The sequence below is a fragment of the Phyllostomus discolor genome, chromosome 13, assembly GCF_004126475.2.
Source record: "Phyllostomus discolor isolate MPI-MPIP mPhyDis1 chromosome 13, mPhyDis1.pri.v3, whole genome shotgun sequence".
In the NCBI taxonomy this organism is placed as follows: Eukaryota; Metazoa; Chordata; class Mammalia; order Chiroptera; family Phyllostomidae; genus Phyllostomus; species Phyllostomus discolor.
The window spans coordinates 5,950,106-5,974,738 of NC_040915.2; the positions used below are offsets into that span (position 1 = coordinate 5,950,106).

Here is a 24,633-nt window from a genome sequence, read left to right on the forward strand (position 1 = left end):
GACAGGTTTTGTTTTTTAACTAGGCAAGGAAAGCACTAATGACAAAGGGTAAAATTGAGAAAGTTAGGAATTTCTTTCCTTCAAAACATGCTATTAATAATAGAGTGAAACGGAAAGCCACATTATGGGAAAAAATATACTCCGAGTTAAGTATCCAAAAAAGGACTTGGATACAGAACTCAGAAAGAATTTCTACAAACTAAGAGAAATAAGACTAGATAATTCAATTTTAAGAAATGGTCAAAGTTGAATTGGGGTTTCATGAAGAAGCTATCCAAATAGCCTATAAAAATATGAAAATCATTCCTCATCATCAGTAAACAGGGAAATGTGAGATAAAGTCACAATGAGATAATAAAATGAGATGTGCACGTTAGACCCTAATGTTAGAATCTCCTAAATTTGAGCATGGGCAGTTCCAATAATTCTATTCCTAAGTGACTGACAGGAATGAGTAAATAAGGGCACAAAAAGACATGAACAAAATGTTCAAAGAAACTATTCACGACAGTAAAAACCTGAAAACAACCTAAATATCTATTAATGGGATAAATGAAATGTTATTTTCACAGAATTGTATTCTGTAAAGCAGTAAAAAAGAATGAATGCAAACACAGGGAAGAATTTGTGACATTAGAAAAGAAAAAAAAATGATCAAAGATTTTTAATCTGACATTTAAAAACAGGCAAAACTAATCTAGTGTGATAAAAGTCAGAACTGGATTTGATTTTTTTTTAAAGATTTTATTTACTTATTTTTAGAGAGGGAAGGGGGGGGACAGGAGGGATGAGGGGGGGAGAGGGGGAGAGAGAGAGAGAGAGAGAGAGAGAGAGAAAGAGAGAGAAACATCAATGTGCAGTTGCTGGGGGTTATGGCCTGCAACCCAGGCATGTACCCTGGCTGGGAATTGAACCTGGGACACTTTGGTTCCCAGCCCGTGCTCGATCCACTGAGCTACGCCAGCCAGGGCTTGGATTTGCTTTTCAAGAAAAGCAACTAGAGCCTTGTAGAAGAGCTGACATATTTATGTATGTTAACACGGGTAGGAGTTACCCAGGTATGTATATATTTATTAACCTTTGTCACACCGTACATGTTTGTATGCTATGCCTGACATATTTCACAGTTTGTGAATATATTTCAATCAGCTCTACAGAAATTATTCAAGAATCAAATGAATTTCAATTCTTTTGGGTAGGCCAAAAAGTTCATTTAGTTTTTTACATAAGATGGCTCTAGTAGCACTTAGCTGTCTTTAGCTTCATTCAAAACCAATTTTGTTAGACTGTATTGTGACAGCTGTCATATCAGCATGCATTTTTAAAAAACTTATCAAAATTGGTGAATTTTTGTGTAGTCATTTTAATATTGAGATAGAATATGCAACATTTTCAGCATACCATGCTGTATTATTTCAAAAAGTAAAAACACAACTGAAACGCAAAAAAAGATTTGAGCAGTGTATATAGAAGGTGCTGTGACTGACTGAACTTGTCAAAGGTGGTTTGTGAACTCTCATGCTAGAGATTTCGCTCTGGACGATGCTCCATGGTCGGGTAGACCAGTTGAAGTTGACAGTGGTCAAATCAAAACACTGAAAACCATCAATATCATACCTCAATGGGAAATAGTCAAAATATTCAGGTCAATAAAGTTATTAGTGAAATAAAAAATGTGTCTTTTATTTTACAGAAAAAACCATACAGACTTTTTGGCCAGTCCAATAAAAGTCAAAATTTAAACATTAAAGTAATTAATTTAAGCTAATTCTGAAAATACTCACCAAAACAGAATCTGATTGCCACTATATCTCTCATAGCGTGCTCTTGCAGACATTAATCTAAAATGTTTTAAAAAGTAAAAATTTTAAAGATTTTTATCTTAAATTGTTTCAAAAATTCTGTTATAATCACCTCAACAGAAAATTATCAGATTATATTACTCAATTTTTCAGTAAACTAGAGTTTATAAATATATACATTAAATGTGGTATTTTCACAAACAGATATTAAGTAGCAACAAGTATAATACTCTCTATGTACATTCTATAACCTGTCAATTCTCACTAAATAATATTCTTTTTATTATGAGAAAATGTGCATTTGTCTGCTTCGCACTGAATCCTTGTGTGAAGAACAGTTACTGGCAGAGGCAAATATATACACATACACAAATTTGTTGAATATATAAATTTGTTTGCATTTAAAAATACTGAACATTACTAGATCCTCTTTCAGTTTTTTTTATTTGACACACACTAACACCTGAATGATGTTATACAGAAAACAGAGAATAATAAACCCAAAGAATTAATTAGCAATCTGGTCCATAATGCAAAACCTAAAGAATAACCAGAAAATGGGATGGATAAACTGGTCATAAAAAAAAATTTTAAATAAAAGTTATGCAAAGTTCCAATAGTTAGCACTTTATAACACTAGAAAGCCTTCTTACTAATAGTGTCATCACAATGACATAGAGGAGGAGGAGAAAACACTCCTTCCACAACGACAGGAAAATGGGGTTTGGAAATTTATGGATCTTGTCCACAAGAGCTTATACCAAATCAAGAACCCTGCTCCTTCCACTTTGATACCATGCGCATCTTAAGCATATGATGTAATAAATATCAGTAGGAACCACAAAATGAAGAGTTCTGTTTTCACTGGCTAGCACATACTGAGCGTTGTGCTTTGCTTTACATAGTTACAGCTGAGCTTCAAAAAACAGGTTTCAACTGAGCAGGTCCACATATATGTGGATTTTTTTCAGTAAGTGCTGTGAATGCATTTTTCTTCCTTATGATTTTCTTAATATGTTAATTGACTGCTTGTATTATTGATAAGGCTTCCAATCAACAGTAGGCTATTTGTAGTTATGGTTTGGGGGAGTCCAAAGTTATACGGGATTCCCACAGTTAAGAAAAATTGGATGGAAAACACAAATTCCTTATGCTTCTCCTACTAAAAGCCCCTCAAGATTTGGACCCTGCAACTATCTCCCTAAATTCATATGAGTAACTCCATAGTACATACTTTTAAACATAGCATCGCACTTACCTAAGCTGATGTTCCCTGAGGTTTGATAATATTTCCATTCCATGAAGATAAGAATAAATAGTGTTTAAGTCCTGAAGAATAGAAAATATTTTAGATTATTTCAAATAATCTTTTTAAAATAGGACAATCCACAATTCTGATTTTAAGCAAATAATCCCTTATGACAGAGCTCTGACTATGGAAAAGTCATAATCTCTGAATTATAAGACATCTAAAAAGGCAGAGAACTCCCTCAACCCCTCCTCAGCATGGCTGATGGCCTGCACTCAAACAATGACAAATTAAATACTCACCATTTCATATGAAAGTCTAATTCATTTCTAGACCAATGTAACCCTTCTTCTTCAGTGACTTCCAGGTATTTGAAAAGTTGTCATAAAATCTTTTGGATCTTATTTTTCCCCCTTCCAGATTATAGTCTCAGTATTTATAGGTTCCAGACCTTTAAGTATCCTGGCTGACTTCCTCTGGAGATGATCCAGTTTGTCAATATTCCTCTTAAAATATGACTTTGTAAAAAATCCTTTTCTAAAGGATCTCAAAGTGATATTAATGTACCACGAGACAATCCTATTGTTCACTCTGAAATAGGGAGAGAACCCCTCCTTAGCCCTCATTCAGATAACTAGGTATTAAAACCCCCAGGATTATACAGTGCAACCTCAGCCAAGAGCAGTGGCATGGCAGAAGGCGAATGTGGGAGCAGCCCACATGACTGACAGTAGGAGGTGGTTTGGTGCTCAACTGTATAAAATGTTGGTGCACTGTGACTACAATCAGTTTTGACTATCTACGTAAAATGTACCTCCTTATTCTTTTATAAGGGATAATGCCTTAATACCAGCACAGCCTAAACACTGCCTTCTTGCTTTGATATATCAATTAGACAAGAGGATTATTATATGACAGGGAGAAAAGACAAGACACCTAAGACAACTTGTTTCCATTAGGTTAATAAAATGAGATGGAACCACTAAGAAAAACAGCAATAAACATTGATTCCAAAAATTACAACTGCTAATTAGCCATGATGGATTCAATGACCACACATATCTCTTTTAAATCCTTACTAAAATGAGAGTGAAAAAGCTTTTTAGGTAGTTAGAAAAATGAACAGATTCAAAAAGGAAACCACAGAAAATGAGGAAGGTTTCTAAAATCCTGAAAGACAGCAGACAGGGTAGCTGACATGCTAAACTGTGTCTCCTGAGATGGCTGCAATGACGACGCTTCTTATTCCATAAGGTGTTCTGCAATGAGACTTCACCACCAGCCCTGCCTCAAAAATTGGAGTCTATGTGCCCTCCCCGTAGATCTGGATAGTTTTGTGATTTGCTCACACCAATAGAATGTGGCTGAAGTGAAGCTGTGGAACGTCGAAGACTCAAGTGCCCTGAGACCACCAATGTTGGGAGGAAGCCCACACTGGTGTCACTAACAGAGAAAGGCACCAGATAGGTAAGTGAGCCCCTACTTCTTAGATGAATCCAGCTACCAGCTAAATGGAACCAAGAGGATGATCCCAGTCAAGATTCTATGGGGCAAAAGAACCAACCTCCTGGTCAAAATGTTCTCAACTGGGGTAATAAGTAGAGTCCTGGCAAAAGTCTGACTCATAGCAAGCTCACTGAGCCTACAAACCCACTTAACAGTCTTTTTCCATTCCCCCCAAGTTTATAATTAGAATGTATATCAACCCCCACAAGTCAGAGAAACCCCCACAATGGGTCATAACCTATGTAGCAAAAGCTGTCATAGTGGAAAAAGCCAAGTGAAAACCTCTGAAATTTCCCCAATCCCCAGCACAATACAGTAAATAAAAGACAATATTGTTTCCAGAGGGGCAAAGGATAGCAGACTAGTGCCACCAGTAAAGACTTCAATTATGCAGGGGTGCTGCAGAAAGCAGGTGGGCCCTAAAAGTGACTGTAGACTGCCACAGACTTAGCCAAATTTTATCCCTGGTCACAGCTGCCATCCCAGGTATTAATATTGCTACTGGAACTGATGAGTTACGCTTCAGATATTTTTATTGTAGATTTTATTTATTTACTTTTAGAGGGAGGAGGGAAGAGGGAGATAGAGAGGGAGAGAAACATCCATGTGGGAGAGATATATCAATTGGTTGCCTCTTGCACGCCCTCAACTGGGGAAGCTGACCCACAACTGAGGCATGTGCCCTGACCGGGAGCTGAACTGATGACCTAATGATTTGAAGGCCAGTGTTCAATCCACTGAGCCACACCAGCCAGGGCACACTTCAGATATTGATTTGGTAAATGTATATTTTTCTATTCCAATTACAAAAGAAGATCAGAAACAGTAAGCATGTGGGACATTGACTTACAATATTAAGTTACAATTTTACCTTAGGGCTACTTTAGCTCTCTTATTCTCTATCAAAATATAATCTGAAGACATCCAGATCTCCTGAACGATTACATAAATGATATCTTGCCGACTGGACAGCACGAACAAGAGAATGAGCAAAAGGTGGCTGGTACTCTGAAGTCCCCAGTAACACATTCAGAAAGTGGGAGATAAACTCTATGTGGACTCAAAGACCTGCCACTTTAATGTTTTGAGGGATGAAGTGGTTGGGGGTATTTCAGGACATCCCTCCAAAGTAAAAAACAAACAGTTGGGACTTTAACTTTAGGTCAAGATGGAATAAGAGGAACTGAATTTACCCTCCACCTAAAACAACCTCAAATCAAAACAAATATATGAAACATTTTTTAAGAAATAAAACCTCACTGAATGACCAGTGTGGCTCAGTTGGTTGGGCATTATGCCAAAAAGCAAAAGGTTGCCGATTTGATTCCAGGTCAGGGCACATGCCTGAGTTGCAGGTACAGTTCCCAGCTGGGGTGCATGTAAAAGGCAACTGATCAATGTTTCTCTCTCTCCCCCCCCCCCCACCCTCTCTCTAAAAACAAATAAATAAGCCTTAAAAAATGAAAGAAAAAGAAATGAGAGCCCAGGACACAAAAGACAGTGACATCAGAGACAGGGGAAACAAATGAGGTAATTTACACGATTATCACACCTTACTGGTGGTAGCCCTGCCTAGTGGTACCCTGAGTTGAGGAGAGGAGCTAGCAGTATGGGGAGAAGGTAGCTCGAGTTTGCAGAGAAGAGTGCTACACAGAGAGTATGTTCTGGAAACCTACAGGGTCTCCTTTGAGTCTTAAGTTGAGTATTAATCATCTCATGTATGCGAAGAAACAGAATCTGAAGTCAGGGGAAGAACCATCGGAACCAATTAGAGCAGTGGTCCCCAACCAGGACTGACTTTGCCCCCTGGGTGACAGAGCAATGTCTGTCACATTTTGGGGGAGAGAAGTGCTAAAAGCATCAAGTGACTGACTAAAGCCGGAGATGCTACTAAACACCCTGCAACGTGCAGGACAAGGCCCTAGACTAAAGGATTATATGGGCCAAAATGTCTAGTTTGTCTACAGGTGAAGTGTAAACACCCTGGACTGGAGGGAACAATACCCCGAACTCACACAGGAATGGGGAGAGTTCCTGTTCCCATTGAGCAAAGTGGAAAATCTCAGAGTTCAAAGTACATTTAGGAGAGTACTCAGACTTGAGGCAACATTAACCCTAGACTAAACGCTACACTGGTGTTACACGACATAGCTCAAAAGGACCAAATGCTTTCCAAATTATTTAACTGAATCCAGAACAAAGCTGAAAAATATTTATAGGAAATACAAAAAATATTCAGTACATAAAAAGGTAAAATACATAATCTTTGGTATTCAATCAAAACATATCAAGCAAGCAAAAAATCAGGGAAAAATGACCTAAAATGAGAAGAAAAATCAATCAAAACCAACTCAGTAATTACACAGATAATAAAACTACTAGAAAAAGACATTTAAAAACCTTATTAAAAATATGTTCCATATTCCACATGGAACATATTCCATAGGCTCTGAAAGATACAGATTAAACACACAATAGACAATACAAAAATCCCAGAGATGAAAACAATAATATCTGAGAAGTAAAATACACAGGGGATGGATGAAAAGCACATTAGACATTGTAGAATAAAGGATTAATAATTAACACACAAGAACAGAAATGAAAAAGAGAACACAGAGCCCTGGCCTGGTGTGGCTCAGATGATTAGAGCATCGTCCCGTGTACCTAAAGGCTGAAGGTTCAATTCCTGGTCAGATCACATACATAGGTTTCAGGTTCAATCCCCAGTTGGGGTGCATATGGGAGGCAAACATTTGATGTTTCTCTCTCACCATCAATGTTCCTCTCTCCCTCTCCCTCCCTCCCTCTCTCTCTCCCCCCCAACCCTTCTTTTCTCTCTAAAATAAATGTATTTTTAAAAAACAGACATAAAAGATGAAAAAAATAGGAACAGAGCACCAGTAAACTATTTGACAACTTCAAACCACCTAACAAAAGTCACTATGGCCCTGACTGGTGTGGCTCAGTGGGTTGGGCATCATCCTGCAAAGCATATTGGTCACAGGTTCAACTCCCAGTCAGGGCAGGTGCCTGGGTTGCTGGCTGGGGCCTGGCAGGGGTGCATGCAAGAGGCAACCGATTGATGCTTCTCTCACACATGAATGCTTCTCTCTCTCTTTCTCTCTCCCCCTCACTTCCCCTCTCTCTGAGAATAAATAAAATCTCTAAAATAACAGTAATAAAAAAGTCATTATTTTAAAAAGTCACTATAGGGAGAGAACAACAAAATACTATTGGAAGAATGGTGGAAAACCTTCCATATTTGATGAAAACGATAAACTCACATATCCAAAAGCTTGACAAGCACAAGAAATATGAAGAAAACACCACCAAAGCACACCATAATCAAATTGCTTTAAAAATGACAAAATTGTAATGGCAACTAGAGAAAGAAAACAAATTACATAGTAAGACAAAGATTAGAATTACAGCAAACTTCTATTCGGAAACAATGCAATCCAGACAACTCTGTAGTAATAGCTTTAAAGTCACAAAAGAAAGACAAAACCATAAACTTAGAATTCTATTCCTAGTCAAAATTCCTTTCAAAAAAAGGGAAAAAATAACAAGAGGCGAAATATTTTTCATATACAAAAGCCAAATAAATTAATCAGCAGCAGACCTGCTCTGTAAGTGTGTAAGTGTATGTGAGTGTGTATGTGTGTGTTAAAAGTATTTCATAAAGGGGGAAAACAATACCAGATGGAAATCTGGAAATCTGGAAAAATGGTACTTACATGGGTAAACATAAATCTTTTGTCTAATTATTTAAATTGTTTAAAGCAACAACAAAGACAACTTATTGTGTGTTCTGTAATATATGTATCACAACATATGCACACAACACGTGCACACAACATATGCATCACAACAGAGGCCAAGGGTAAAACTGGGAGAACACTGCTGTAGGGTCCCTGTACTTCATGTGAAGTAGTGTACCATTTAAAGACAGATTCTGAATTAAAATGTATACAATAAACCTTAATAAATCTCATAGTTTGTAGATTCTTTGGATTTCCTACATATACAACATCTCTTCTAAGTATGATATATATAATTTCTTCCCTCCCAGTCAGTGTATGTTTTTTTCCCTGTTCTTGCCTTACTGCATGAGCTAGGACTTCCAAAACAATGGCTGGAGTGGGTGTGACCACACATGACAAACACAGCCACTGGGGCCCAACCCTCTGAGTTAAGAGTCATCACCACATGGCCAGATACAAAATGACTATTCTATACAAATGTACTTATTATTTCTGACCTCGAGACAATTTATTTTAGTGGCAAATAAGTTCTGAAAACTGTAACACGCATAGGTTATGTTATGGCAAACAGAACTCCTAGAACCTGCTCTGCCAGATGAGGCTAGGCTAGTGTCAAGGAAGTACAGAATTTTCAGATTCCTGACTGAATCTGTGTCACATCGTTTACTCTGTCTCAAGTCAGAGGACATCTTTAGTACATCACTGATGATGCCATGATTAGCTGACAAAGAATTAGGAATTCACTTTTCAACTTTAATGTCTAAGTGAGAATATAATTCTCCAATTTTAAAATTGTTATGTAATTCTTCAGTTCTGTCTAAAGAGAGAGAGAGACTGACAAAGCTTATCAACTTTGGATTCTAAAAGCCCTTTGCCAAATATCTGTAAGTCTGTCCCATTGTTTGCCTTCAATTTCCTTACTTCAGAGAACCTAGCCATATGAATGAACAAAATTCTCTAACAGCATCTATAAATGGTAACTGCATGGACACGAATAGAAGTATCAGCATTACTCCTATCAGGGTTGGCAAACTTTTCCTATGAAGGGTCAGGTAGTACATATTAGTGTATATTCTAGGTTATTTGGGGCCACATAGTTTTTGCAACACCTACTTAACCCTGCCTCTCTCTGTAGCATGAAAACAACCATAGACACAAAGGTAAATGAATAGATAATGACTACATTCCAATAAAACTATACATAAAATAGTTGCGCCCCCCGGCTACACTTTGCCAACTCCTAATGCAATACAGTCAGAAATGTCTTGTAAGAAATATCTATCAAGAAAGTCAAGTCATGAATGAACTCCTCATTGGAGAATACCTCAGCCTGGGTTGTGTTGGAAGCTGAAAACACCAGATTTTCATTTTTCCAACTTTCCATAAAACTAGGGCTTAGGCAAATGATCCAAGTGCCACCAGACACACCTATTCCAGACTGTGAATCTAGAGATTCTGAGAAGCAACACTGCACAGAATCCACTCTGGCAGCAAGAGGCAGCAGCAGGGCCTGTCCACCTGTGCAGCATACAGTACAGGTGCCAGTAGCACCAGCTGTGGCACCACTATGTTCAGTGCTAGCAGCAGTAATACCATTATCAAATCCACCATCAAGGCTGCCTAGCCCACCCTACTTTCTCTAGTACTCCCACCACTTCTGTAGCTATCCAGTGTCCTTTCGATACCTTTTAAAAATAGCCAGAATACGGTGCTGTTACATCTGATTAACAATCCTGAAAGACCCTTAGATTAAGCCCCATCACCATCACTTGGGGACTCAGTAAAAAGACACATTCTCAGACTATATCCCGGACCTAGTGAATGAGAACCAATCAGAGGAGGACCCAGCAGTCTGTGGTTTAACAAACCTGACAGGTGGCTCTGATGCACAGTGGCATTTGAGAACCACTGATTACAGGCAGGATCTATATCACTCTGGGTTATCTGACTGATAACCTGTTCCCTGTTCGTGAGGAGGGGGACAAGCACTGAGATGTCCAGTGAACCTTGGTCTTTTCAGGACACCCTAATTACAGATCATAAAATGCTAAGCATTCACAACAGGACAAAAAAGAACCTCTCAGAACAAAGGATGGTTGTAGTAGTGAGCTGATTTTTTCACATGATGTGGGTGGTTATGGTATTTTGTTTACATGGGACAGCAAGCAGTTGTTGACCGTGTGATGCTGGGTTTAGAAAGGGGTTCTTGTAGTTCCTGTACCAATTATTTCTGAGACAGGGTGAAGATGCTATATCATCTATTAGGTTCCTGGTGTGTCCAAGACCAATAAAAGCTACCACAGAAAGCCAAACGAACACAAAACCCCTGAGAAAGAGGCACACTGGAAGTCTTACAGATATTTCTTGGTAGTAAAACCTTTAAATGGTAGATCCAAGGAATTGTTAATTATTTAACACAAGCCTGTGCACTTGAAAGCTACTGCACTGAAAGAGGGAAGTCACAAGGAAGATGGAAAAACCAGAAGTCATACTATTCCAGATCAGTAACACCTGAATCAGCCACTGGTTCTGTAACTACAACAAAATACTACAAAAATTATCCAGGGGGATTAGAGGAACAAATACCAACTGGGACTGCAGAATAAAATAATTGGTTTTACTTAAGCAATAAAAGGTGAGGAAGTGGTGATGACTCAGTACTTCCTAAAACAGATCGGCCATACCCTCTCGGCCAGTCAGTTGGTTCTGTGAGCCACCGTGAACAAACTGAGGTGGGCGGGGCCCACTGCCATCCTACTCCCGTGGTAAGTGGCTTCCTTTGTGCACCCTTCAACAGTCCATGCCTAAAGAATTCATTGTATGTACACTGTATGAGTGTTCAAGTTAAATGTTAAATAAAATATTAAATTCACATTCGTGACTCCATATGTATAAGAAATTAATGGTTCTTTTAAGCAAACACTTCTAATTAAGCTGATTGGGATTTTTATTCCCCTCCTCGTTGTGCCAAGCAGTGCGCTGCTCTCAGAGTGACTCCATCCCTCAAGCCTGCTGACTGCCACTCCACACACGCTTAGAAAACTGACTGTAACACTTGGAAAACTCAGACTGGGATACTTAGAGCTAGTCCTCATTTTTCTGCTTCTTAAAATCAAAAACTTGTAAATTTCTTATCTAGAACATGCCTAATTTGTCACATATAGCTTTCAATACATTTATCTAAAACAATCATTGACCAAGATATTTTACACATTAGCTTTTTGAACTGGAAAACAAGTCCATCTCAGGAATTTTAACACTAAAAGATATCTCCAATGGATCCTAAGGTCAGTACAGACATTATCTCAAGATACATACTCTGCAGCTACAGTTCTGTAACAAAAACCTATTCTGAAGCGTCTTCTCCAAATCATTGTTAGGCTAAAGACAGCCTAACAATGTGGTTAAAAACTTGGAATCTGGAGAAAGCCGCAGGTTCACATTCTGCAGCTATCAGTTATTAAACATACGATCTTGAATAATTTGCTTGACATTTATTATCTGTACACAACAATGATAAACTACTTTGCTCTGACCATAAAATAATGCTCATTAAGGGTATAGTACAGACAATCACAGAGACTGACAGTTAACAAATGCTAGAATTATATGTTTGTATGTTTATGTTACGAAACTACACAACAAAGATTAAGTTACATTCAGCAGACTATATAAGTATAATTTAAAGATTCTGAACAATATCTCCAAGTTAACAAGACCCGACATTAAACACAGAATTCCATTTCTTGGTTTTCTCATCCATGAAGGTAGAAATATATTCTGCAAAATGGCGGTAAAGAGCTAGAAAACACCACACCTGAAGTCCGGACCTTGGTTTCTAAATATAATTATCCTTAAAGGGAACAAGGGCTCCTTGGATAAGTGGCTGATTTCAGTATTAGGCCAAGGAGAGAACAAGCCTGGAATACCTTCTGTGTTAGAAAGAAGGTATCACTTAAAGTCTAATAGGGTCGTGTCAAAAGGACATGAACGCATGTGACTTTGAAATAACTCTCACTGGCTAAATTTGAGGTAATCCAACAATCAGAAAGAATAATGACAATATAAAAAATACAAAAATAGGGTGGTGACTGCTGGGGGGAGAAGCACATAAAGGGACTAAATGGTAATGGAAAAATAAAGACTATATATTTAAAAAATACAAAAATAATCCCTGAATGATAGTGATCTTTTTAAAAAAGGAGGAGGAGCACTGGCCACTGTGGCTCAGTTGGCTGGAGAATCATCCTGTAAACCGATAGGCTGTGGGTTCACTTCCAGGTCAGGGCACATGCCTAGGATGCGGATTCAGTCCCCACCTGGGGCGTGTATGAGAGGCAACTGGTCAATATTTCTTTCCCTCCCTTCCCCTTCTAAAATTATAAGCATGTCCTTGGGTGAGGATTAAAAAATAAAAATGAAAATGAAAAAGGAGGAGGAAAAGGGGAGGCAGGGAAAATTCTTTTATACAGAATACCAGCTAATAAATGTATAATAAACATACAATTAGAAAACTTATGACTTTGTAACAACAAAGTAATAATTTAGGCAAGGATCACCAATGAATGCTAGAGCCACTAGATGAAACACTGTTGGAAAACAGGATATCCACACACTCTCAAAGTGTCACCTTAGGAATCACTTATAACTCACAGCACTGCACCTTCACACCACAGAAACAGAGGTGATCAAGTTTAGCATCTCCAATGATGGAATGAACTGATAATATGTGTCTTCTGATGAGACATTATAGGAAGTACAGAACATCTCCTCACAGTTTCTCAAGATAGTGATTTAACCTGAATGTAACCATGAGAAACCAAATGAATCCAAATAACGGTATGTAATTCTAGAAGACAACTGGCCCAACTCTTCCAAAAGCTACATTTGTGAAAGGAAGAAAAAGACAGGCAGGTGGACTGTTCTAGATTAAAAGAGACTAAAAAGACATGATAACCAAATGTAATGTACACCTTGACTGGAGTGGGGGAAAATAAAAATAAAAATTAAAAAAAATATATATATATACACACACATACACACGAGACATCCTGGAGATAATGGTGAGGGGTGAAGTGTCATCAGGTCTGCAACTTATTTTCAAATAGTTTAGCAAATAAAGTATATGCCAGAGAGAAGGAGATAAGTAAATATGGCCAAATTCTTTCAGTGTCTCTGTAGTTTTAATTTTTTTTTAAATAGGAAGATGGAGGGTGGAGAACACATGACTATTTTCTGCTTTCTCCATCTGGGGACACACAGTTCTACCTTTACTTAATTTTAAGCCTTCACTTACTGATCCGCATTCTTTTCTTCATTATCTTTCCCCCGCATCCCCAATCACCTTTGCCCATGACACGCTGCCCCCAACAATGGTCTCTGGGAAAGTGTGCCTCATTCCATCGCTATGTTAGACTCTCATCTTATCTTGTTATAGATTTCAGTATACACTTCAGAGTAAACACACGTTTTATTTGTAGATTAAAACATACTGCTAAATAATTTGAACATTGTATTTTATTAATAAAGACTCTAACATTAAAAAACTATATTCTTACCCTGGTTGGTGTGGCTCAGTGAACTGAGCTTTGGCCTGCGAATCAAAGGGTCACTGGTTCGATCCCCAGTCAGGGCACATGCCTGAGTTGTGGGCCAGGTAACCAGTTGAGAGTGCACAAGAGGCAATCATACATGATTGATATTCCTCTCCCTCTCTTCCTCCCTTCCCTTCTAAAAATATATAATAATAAAATGAAAAAACATATATACTTTGGCCCTGGCCAGTGTGGCTCAGTTGGCTGGACTGTCATCCAGTAAACCAAAGGGTGGCGGGTTGCAGGTTCAATTCTCAATCAGGGCACTTACCCAGGTTGCGGGTTCAATCCCTACTCGGGTGCATACGAGAAGGCAACCATTCAATATTTCTCTCACATCAATGTCTGTCTGTCTGCCTGCCTGCCTGTCTCAATGTTTCTCTCTCCCATCCTAGCTTTCTAAAAGCAATGAAAAAATGTCCTCAGGTGAGGATAAAAGATAATAATAATAAATGTTTTAAAAAATTAGTGATGAAAGTTCCAAATGATATCCTTAAACAACTGCAATAATCACAAATGATAACGCATCAAAAGATCAAGCATCCAGTTACTTATAAGCTCAAGTATAGCCTGAAGTTCACTCTCTTGATCCTACCACATATAATGAAGCCAGCCCAAGACTTGCTAATTCCAAATTTCACATTCACTTTTAAATCTTTATCTTTATTCACATTCTCTATAGACTGCTGACACTTCATCATTCATTCACTCCCCCTTTTCTAAAACTCTTCCGTCTAACCCTCCTGTAACGTGTTTCCCTCTGGGTTTTTGTGCTAATGAGAAATATTTAGCAATGATTACAAGGACAGACTGTGAAATCAAAATGCCTAGGTCTGCATCTTGACTCCGGTTCCTAACTGTGTGACTTCAGACAAGTTCATCTCTGTGATTTCATTTCCCTATACACACACAACTCATCTTATTGTGTTTGCTTTACTACGCTTCACAGATGTTGCCCTTTTTACAAGTTGAAGGCAAGATCCTCCACCAGCAAAAGGTAATGACTCACTTTACTGCAATACTTGCTTTATTGTAGTAGTCTGGAACTAAACCCACAAGCTCTCTGAAGTGTGCCTGTATGTATGTTAAAACGTGGGCATTCCCTTCTTTCAGAGAGTTTTTGGAAGAATTAAAGGCGTGTAAAGGTTTTGTAACAGTGACAGGCATCCAATAAACACTGTAACATGAAGTCTTCCCCATTCCTGTTGCTCTGACTTCCTTTCTGTTGCAGCTGCTCCCGAGTCTCCTTCACAGGTTTCATCTTCTTTTCTTACCCCCTTAAATGTTTAACAGTTTATGTTCCCAAAGCTATGACATCTACCCTTTTTTCACCGGAGACTCGCTACCAACAGTAATACCCTCCACATCCATAGCTCCAACTACCATATACAGGGGTGGGCATAAGCAGATTTACAGTTGTTCATATGCAAAAAGACATGCAGGTTTTGATTATTACAATAGCTTTATTAACTCAAAAGAATGCCATAATGCAATTTAAAACCTACTTCTGCCCACGCCTGTATATGCTAATGATGCCCATATTTGTATACCCCAGAGCTCTCTAGTAAACTTCCAACTTACACTTTCTACTGCACTCTGAACACTTTCACCTGGGTGACCCATCAGCATCTCAAGCACATTATATCCAAAGCCAAACTCATTGTCTATACTCCTTGCTGTGTCTTGCTCCTAAGATCCCTGATTGAGGAGATAGTATTTACCTTCAATAACTCTTGGCTAAAAATTTGTCAATTCTACTTTCTAATTATCTCTGTTCACCATTCAAACTGAAGCAATTTAGAGATCCCTTATTTCTCACTGGGTAACAGAAAACAAATTCCTACCTGCAGTCTGGCCCCCTGTAATCCATTCTTCATTGTGCTGCCAAAGTGATCTTTCTAAAAAGCAGAGGCAGCTCCTTAACAGGCAGAACACAGTCCTTCAGGAACTGGATCCTGACCATGCCTCTAGCCTCATCTATTTTACTATTCACTCTTGTTCCAGAGTTCCAGCTGCCCAGAAAACTTGTGTGATTATACTGAGTTCATCTTGTAGCCTAGACCAATGCTGCTTTCTTTTTAGGACACATATTGTCCTTTCCTCATCCAACTTTACATATTCTTCTTATCTATACTCAAGTCAGGACTCCCTTTTCTAAAGTAACTTGAATGATACCTACCTACCCTTTACTCCTTTCACCCAACAGCCCTCCTACTAACTCCTGAGCACCTGAGATGTACAACTATTGCATTACCTAACAAGGCTATATAATAACTGTGTATTTGCCTATCTCCTTTCTTAATGAAAGAACTATAATCTTTTATCCCTGACACTTAAAAATATTTACCACACAGCGGTAGATCCAAAATGGCAGTGGAGTAGGTGGAAACTACACCTACCTCCTCCCAAAACCAAACTGGAATTACAATAAAAACAGAGAGCAATCAACCTGAATAACCAACTGAAGACTAGATGAAGAGAGGTCTTATAGCCAAGATGATGACAGACCGAGACTGAGAGGAAGAGTAGAGATGCAGAAAGGGCTGGCTCTAGGCCCCCAGATGGCAGCTGTGATTCTCGAGGGGTATCTCAGCTACAGGAGGGTTCCCCCAGTAAGAGTGGGATCTCAAGCCCAAGCCAGGCTCTCCAGCCCAGATGAGCAGAGCAAGGAAGAGGTGACCACAAAACATCTCCCTATGAAAAGCAGCGAGGTTTCTGTCCATTGGGAAGAGATAGGAATCCACTAGAAACACAAGCACCCTCTTAAAAGGCCAGCACACAAAACCTTGTTCAGAGCCATTCACCCTGAGCTCCAGCAAAGGGAGGGGAGAGTGGACTAAAGTACCACTAGGAGAGACTGGGGTTCATGGCTTCAGAAGAGAGCTGGAGGGGCAACTGCCACAACTACCTATGCTGAGTCCCTCTCCCTCAATGCAGATGCCATCTTTGTTGGGTGGAGTGGCGGAGTACTCCCCTATGCAAACATCAGCCTAATGGAAAGCAAAAGCTCCACCCTCTGGACCCCCCACAGCCCAAGCCTGCAGAGCTTGTGCCCTGTTGAGAAGTCAAGAGCCTAGGCCAGAATGCAGAGGTCTGGGAAGACTCAGAGGGTGTCAGTGACTGAGTAGTGGGGCTTTGGGGTGGGGGCCATTACCCCCACTTTCCTATGAACCTGACTGGTGCCTCCCCCCTTAGGGAAGATCTGCAAGCCCTACTCCCTTGGTTCGCAGTAGCCCTGCCCTCCCAACTCCTGGGAGCTCCTCCCTGCTGAGGTCTGTGCAGAATCCCAACAGACTAAGTTGTGTGGCTTTGGGACAGGGGCTCCTTCCTCCACTATTCCCCAAGCCTGAGCAGAACATCTCCCTCATGAGACATCCATTAGCACCCTCCTCCTGACTCCCAGAGGGCCCGCCATGCTGAGATCAACTGCTGGCAGAAACTGGGACGGTCTGAGTTGTGTGACTTCAGGACGGGGTGATTTTTTTCCTTGCACATCCAACCAGTGCAGAATTCTCTGTCCACATAGCCAACTCGTGGTCTGTCTAGCATGATAAAGTCTGCTGGCCTCACCCTGATGATTTCCTGAAATTCTGCCCCACCACAAAGGTGTACAAGCACCCAGCCAGTATCAGCTACACTAGGAATACTCTGGGATGTGTGCTGAGTGGCCTCTGAGCTGGGGGAGGGGAGAGAGAGAAAAAGGAGCCTATTTGAAGAAATAATGACTGAAAACTTCCCTACCCTGGTAAAGGAAAGAGACACACAAATTCAGGAAAGTCAGAGTCCCAAACAAGTTGAATCCAAAGAGACCCACAGCAAGACACATGATTGAAATGGCAAAGCTTTAAGAGAGAATTTTTAAAGCAGCAAGAAAAAGACAATTACCTACAAGAGAACTCCCATTAAACTGTCAGCTGATTTCTCTATGGAAACATTTCATCCAGAAGAAACCAACATTAAATATTCAAAGTGATGAAAAACAAGGACCTACAACCAAGAATACTTTATTCAGCAAGACTATCATTTAAAATCGAAGGACAAATAAAGAGCTTCCCAGAAAAGAGAAAGCTAAAAGCATTCATTACCACCAAACCAGTACTATAAGAACTGTTAAAGGGACTTCTTTTAAAAGAAGGAAAAAGAGAAAAACAAAGGAACACAGTTAAATGAATAAAATGGTAATAAATATATACCTATCAATAATCACACTGAATGTAAATCACATAAATGCTCCAATCACAAGATATAAGGCAGTTGAACAGGTATGAAAACAAGCGCCATAAACATGCTGTTTACAATAGACCCAAGTCAGAACGAAAGTTACACAGAGACTAAAAATAGATGGAAAAAAATATCTCATGCAAATGAGAATGAGAAAAAAAGCTGGGGTAGCAATACTTGTATCTGACACAATAGACTTTAAAACAAAGGCAATAGTAAGAGACAAAGAAAAACACTACATAATGATAAAGGGAGGAAACAAGAGGATATAACCCTTGTAAACATTTACGCACCCAACACAGGAGGAACTAAATATACAAAGCAAATCTTGATGGGCATAAAGGAGAGAGACAGTGATACAGTCATAGTAGGGGATTTTAACATGCCAGTGACATCAGTGGACAGATCTTCCAGACAGAAAATCAAAAAGGAAACAGCAGCCTTAAGTGACACACTAGATCAGATGGGTTTAATTGATACCATCAGGGTATTTCATCCCAAAGCAGCAGAATATACCTTCTTTTCAAACACACATGGAACAACTGCTAGGAAAGACCACATGTTAAGACACAACACACATCTCAATAAATTTAAGAAGACTGAAATCATAACAAACATCTCTGACCATAATGGTATGAAACTAGAAACCAATCACAAGATAAAAACTGAACAAACACACAGGCATGAAGGCTAAATAGCATGTTGCTAAACAAGGAATGAGTTAATAATGAGACCAAGGAAGAAATTAAAAGAGACCTTGAAACAAAAATGAGAACACAACACAAAACTTATGGGACAAAGAGAAAGTTCAAAAAGGGAAATCCATAGCATTACAGGCCTATCTCAAGAAGCAAGAAAAATCTCAAATATACAATCTAACTTTACACTTAAAAGAACTAGAAAATGAACAACAAAGCCCAACAAGAGTAGAAGGAACTAATAAAGATCAAAGGGGAAATAAATGAAATAGAATTAAAAAATACAAAAGATCAATGAAACTGAGAGCTGTTCTTTGAAAAGATAAACAGGATTGACAAAACTTTAACCAGATTCATCAAGAAAAAAGAGGCACCAAATAAAGGAAATCTGAAATGAAAAAGGAGAAGTAACATCTGGCACAATAACAATACAAAGGACTGTAAGAAAATATTACAAACAACTATATGCCAACAAATTGGAAAATCTGGATAAAATAAATAAATTCCTAGAAATATACAATCTTCAAAAACTTAATCAGAAAGTGTTAGAAAATCTGAATAGACTGATTACAACAAAGGAAACTGAAGTAGTAGTTAACAAAAGTCGTGGACTGGATGGATTCAGAGGTGAATTTTACCAAGCATTCAGAGAACTAACATCTATCTTTCCCAAACTATTCCAACAATTTCAAGAGGAGGGAAAAACTCCCAATCTCATATTATGAGACAAGCATTATCCTCATTCCAAAACCAGGTAAAGAGATACTACATAGAAAGAAAATTATTGGCCAACATCCCAGATGAATATAGATGCTAAAATCCCCAACAAAATATTAGCAAAACAGACTCAGCAATACCTTAAAAAGATCATACACAATGATCAAGTGAGATTTATTCCAGGTGCAAGCCTAGTATAATATCAACAAATAAAGATGAAACACCACATAAAAATGAATGATAAAAATAACATGATTGTATCAATGGATGCAGGAAAAAGTATTTGATAAAAATTCAGCAAAGTTTGAATAGAGAGAACATACCTCAACATAATACGCACCACGTATGACAAACCCACAGCTAACATCCTACTCAATGGGCCAAAGTTCCAAGCATTTCCCTTAAAAATAGAGAACAAGGCAGGGATGTCCACTTTTACCACTCTTATTCAACATAGTACTGGAAGTCCTATCCACAGCAAGCAGAGAAGAAGAAATAAAAGACATCCAAATTGGAAAGGAAGAAATAAAACTGTCATTATTTGTTTATGACATGATACTATATAGAGAGAACCATAAAGATTTCACCAAAAAAACTACTAGAACTGATAAATTCAGTAAAGTAGGATACGAAACAAATATTGAGAAATCAGTAGCATTTTTATACACCAATAATGAAGGGAAACTAAGAAAATAGTCTCATTTATATAATTGCATCAAAAATACCTAGAAATAAATTTAACCAAGGATGTAAAAGACCTGTACTACAAAAACTATAAAACACTGAAGAAAGAAACTGATGAAGATACAAACAAACGGAAGCATATACTATACTCTGACAGGTATAATTAACATCATTAAAATGTCCATACAAGCCAAAGCAAACTACAGATTCAATGCAATTCCTATCAAAATACCAATGGCGTGTTTCACAGAACTAGAACAAATATTCCAAAAATGTATATGGAACAATAAAACACTCCGAACAACCACAGTAATTTTGAGAAGAACAAAGTTGGAGGAATCATGTTCCTTGATATCAAACTATACCAGTGATTTTTCAACAGGTGTACCACAAAATTTTTTAAAACAGGCAATATCTGACTATTTATAGTCAGGGGCACTGACCTCTTTTATATTGTCAAATTTAAAAAATGTAGACAGCTAACATAACACCTGTCTGGTATGAATGAATAAAAATTACACCCATATTTTTTTTGTCAGATTGGGCAAAAATATATTTTTTTTGGTGTGCCACAGGATTTTAGTAAAATTTAGAATTTGTTTGTGTGTGCCATGAAATGAAAAATGTTGAAGAATCATTTAACTGTACAAGGCCACAGTAATCAAAACAGCATGGTACCAGCAAGAAAACAGACATATGGATCAATGGAACAGAATAGAGAGCCCAGAAATAAACCCAAGCCTTTAAGGCCAATTAATATTCAACAAAGAAGGCAAGAATGTACAATGGGGTAAAGATATTTTCTTCAATAAATGGTGTTGGGAAAATTGGACACATGCATGCAAAAAAGTAAAAACTATACTACTTTCTTACATCATACACAAGAACAAACTAAAAGGGGATTAAAGACCTAAATGTTAGACGTGAAATCATAAAAATCCTAGATGAAAACATAGGCAGTAAAATCTCAGACATTTCTTGCAGCAATATTTTTTTCTGGTAAGTCTCCTTGAGCAAGGAAAACAAAGGGAAAAAAAGTGGACTACATCAAACTAAAAAGGTTTTGCACAGCAAAGGAAACCATCAACAAAATGAAAATACAACTCACTGAATGGAAGAACACATTTGCCAGTAATACATATGACAAGGGGTTAACAGGCAAAATTTATAAAAAACTCAGACAACACCAACCCCCCCCCCCCAACAATCCAATTAAAAAATGGACAAAGGACCTGAATAGATACTTCTTCAAAGAGTACATACAGGTGGCCAACAGACATATGAAAAGATGCTCAGTGTCAGTAATCATCAGAGAAATGCAAATTAAAACCACAATGAAATATAACCTCACACCTGTCAGAATGGCTGCCATCAATAAACTAACAAACAGCAAGTGCTGGTGAGGATGTGGAGAAAGGGGAACCCTTTTGCACTATGGGTAGGAATACAGACTGGTGCAGACACCATGAAAAACAGTATGGAGTTTCCTTGAAAAATTAAAAATGGATCTGCCTTATGACCCAGTGATTCTACTTCTGGGAATATATCTGAGAGAACCCAAAACAGTAAAAAAAATATGCACCCCTATGTTCATTGTAGCATTATTTATAATAGCCAAACTAGGAAAGCAACCCAAGTGCCCATTAATAGACAAGTGGATAAAAAAAAAAAGCTGTAGCTCACATACACAATGGTGTATTAATCCTCCATAAAAAAAGAATGAAATCCTAACATTTGCAACAGCATGGATGGATCTAGAGGGTATTATGCCAAGTAAAATAAGTCAGTCAGAGAAAGACAAATAACACATGATTTTACTCATATGTGTAACCTAAAGAACAATATAAGCAAACAAACAAAACTGAAACAGACTTATACATACACAGAAGACTGATTGATGGCTGCCAGAAGGGAGGAGGAATTGGGGGACTGGTTAAAAAAGGTGAAGGGACTGAGAAGTGCAGATTGGTAGTTAAGTTACAAGACAGTCATGAAGATGTAGAGTACAGCATAAGAAATATAGTCAGTAATACTGTAATTACATTGTATGGTGCCAGTCAGGTACTGGAAATATCAGAGGAAACACCTGTAAAATATGTGATTGCCTAACCACTATACCATATCCCTGAATTAATAGTAGGTAATATTGAATGTAAACTGTAATTTTAAAATATTTAACTAAAAAAACCACAAATAAAATTGTTGGGGGGAAAAAGTCATTGATGAATCATATAACCTTGAGCAAGATATTTTATCTCCTTAATGTTTAGTTCCTCTATATGCATACACCCCATCCCACTGACTCTTAGCCCACCAAATGAAGTATCTGGGGGAGTGCTACGTACTGCGTGTTCACAAGTACAATCTAGGCTATGCCGCTACTTCTGCTATGTACTACGTGTGCTGTTGTCCACTGAGGGCCTGGCTCTGCCATATGCCACAGCCTGAAGCCCTCCAGTTGCCAAAGTGTCAGTTTATGGCAAAGTAGTGAAGAATGTCTGGTAGTAAAGAATCATCAAATAAGGGCTACGTGTGCCTCCACTGCCTCAAATTCTTTACAAAGTGGCTCATTCAGTTTTTATTTACAGCCAGACTTCAGCATACACAGGCTGGTCCAAGGTGAAGCCAAATGATAACCACAATGTTATAGAGATCACAATCACGCCAACCCTCCAAAACAACAGGACTTTGTCACACAGAACGCTCATCACGCCTGCTGCTCCCCCTCTTTGCAGAATTCTCTCTTAGGGAAGCTCCTCATCTCTCAGAAACAAATCTTACGGTGTCTGAACTCCAATGACCACAGTTCTTTTCTCAAGCTGGGGAATCTCCAACACATGTAAAATGAGGTGCCTAGAGGAGAAGCTGCCTACCGAATGCCCCATGCAGATCTCACCTTCCCTCTCCATCCAGCTGAGTTTACGAGTAATGGTCAAGGGCCCCAGAAGCATAAATAAGCTCTCTTACTTTCCAAGGGTGTGCACTTGCTGTGGAAAAGAACAACAGAATTTCTGTGCTGCCACCCTCAGATGTGTACATGGTGACTCATTCAAAAATGTCTCTCAATACAAGGTGCGTTTTTGACAATTATTTAAAAAACCTCTACAAGTGTAATAAATAATTACAAGAACACTAAATTTTACATTCTTTCAATTTTATCTCCCTCTTTCACTTTTGGTAACAAAAATGAGCTAGTTTTTGAAAAAAAAAAAACCAAAAAAACAAAAAAAAAAAACAAAAAAACCCCCCTTTTTCTGATTGTAAATAGGCAATTATATGAGCACCTAGCTGAGCATGAAATTTTTGCCCAACAAAAGCTTTAAGTCATCTGATTAAAAACATGAAGTCACTCTGGCTGGTGTGGCTCAGTGGACTGAGCACTGACCTTCGAAATGAAAGGTCGCCAGTTTGATTCCTGGTCAGGGCACGTGCCTGGGTTGCTGGCAGGTCCTTGGTTCAGGGTGTGTGAGAAGGAACCAACAGATGTTTCTCTTGCACATTGATGTTCCTCTCCCTTTCTCTAAAAGTAAATAAATAATTTTTTTAAATGAAAAGTCACCCTGACCAGTGTGGCTCAGTTGGTTGGGCATCATCTCACAAAGCACAAAAGATGGCCAGTTTGATTTCGGGTCAGGGCACTTGCCTGGGCTGTGGCTTCGGTCCCAGGCTGGAGCATCTAAGAGAGCCCACTGATGTTTCTCACATCGATGTTTCTCTCTCTGTTTCTCCCTCTTTGCCCCCTCTCTAAAAATAAATAAATAAAGTCTTAAGAAAGAAAACATGAAAAGTTGAAACTGGCATTTATTTTGCTTTGCAAAGTTTCTGAAAAATGTGTTTTAAAGCCATGGGAAAAAAGGAGTTCCTGTTTCAAGGTATGACTAAGTTTCCTCTATCTTTATTGTCTGCAAAGAACTGCCAGATAAAACCAAGTTTCTGGTCATTGTACTTGATCCTTATTTTAATAAGAGAACATCAATAGCAAATGCTGCCACTGTGCCAAAGTTCATCAGTCTTTTCACCCCAGCACTTCAAATAGCAGACCAACAGAAGTCACTACTAGAAGAGTGGGGGAACTGTACTTTGCACATTCCCTTTCTTTTTCTTTACTCTTCAAATATTTGAATACCTACTATGTACCAAGTGTTGCATGATGGGAATTGGGACACAGTCACATCCTCAAGGGGTTTATAGTCCAGCCAGAGAGACAAACATGAAAGTGACCACAACACCATACGGTAACCACTATGGCAGAGGAAGGCAGACATACCCTGGAAACACGAGCTGTGGGGTGCAGATGTGAGGCAGAAAGGAGGCACAAGTTTGCAGATGAGCACTGGGCTGAGATTGCAGCAGGGAACCTGAATTTCCCAAGCCAGAGGATGTAGCAAGCTAGTA

General features: G+C 38.6%; 1 protein-coding gene across 3 annotated transcripts in view; it reads right to left on the bottom strand.

Annotated features, from left to right (window-relative positions):
- Positions 1 to 24,633, bottom strand: part of RAPGEF6 (Rap guanine nucleotide exchange factor 6) — a 206,080-nt gene that overhangs the window by 173,842 nt on the left and 7,605 nt on the right. For all 3 annotated transcript variants that reach the window (XM_028527512.2, XM_036014843.1, XM_028527513.2), the window contains exons 2-3: positions 3,061 to 3,131; positions 1,785 to 1,841 (exon numbers count right to left, since the gene is read on the bottom strand). In XM_028527512.2, the coding sequence (XP_028383313.1) occupies positions 1,785 to 1,841; positions 3,061 to 3,131 (128 nt within the window). The remainder of the gene's footprint in view (positions 1 to 1,784; positions 1,842 to 3,060; positions 3,132 to 24,633) is intronic.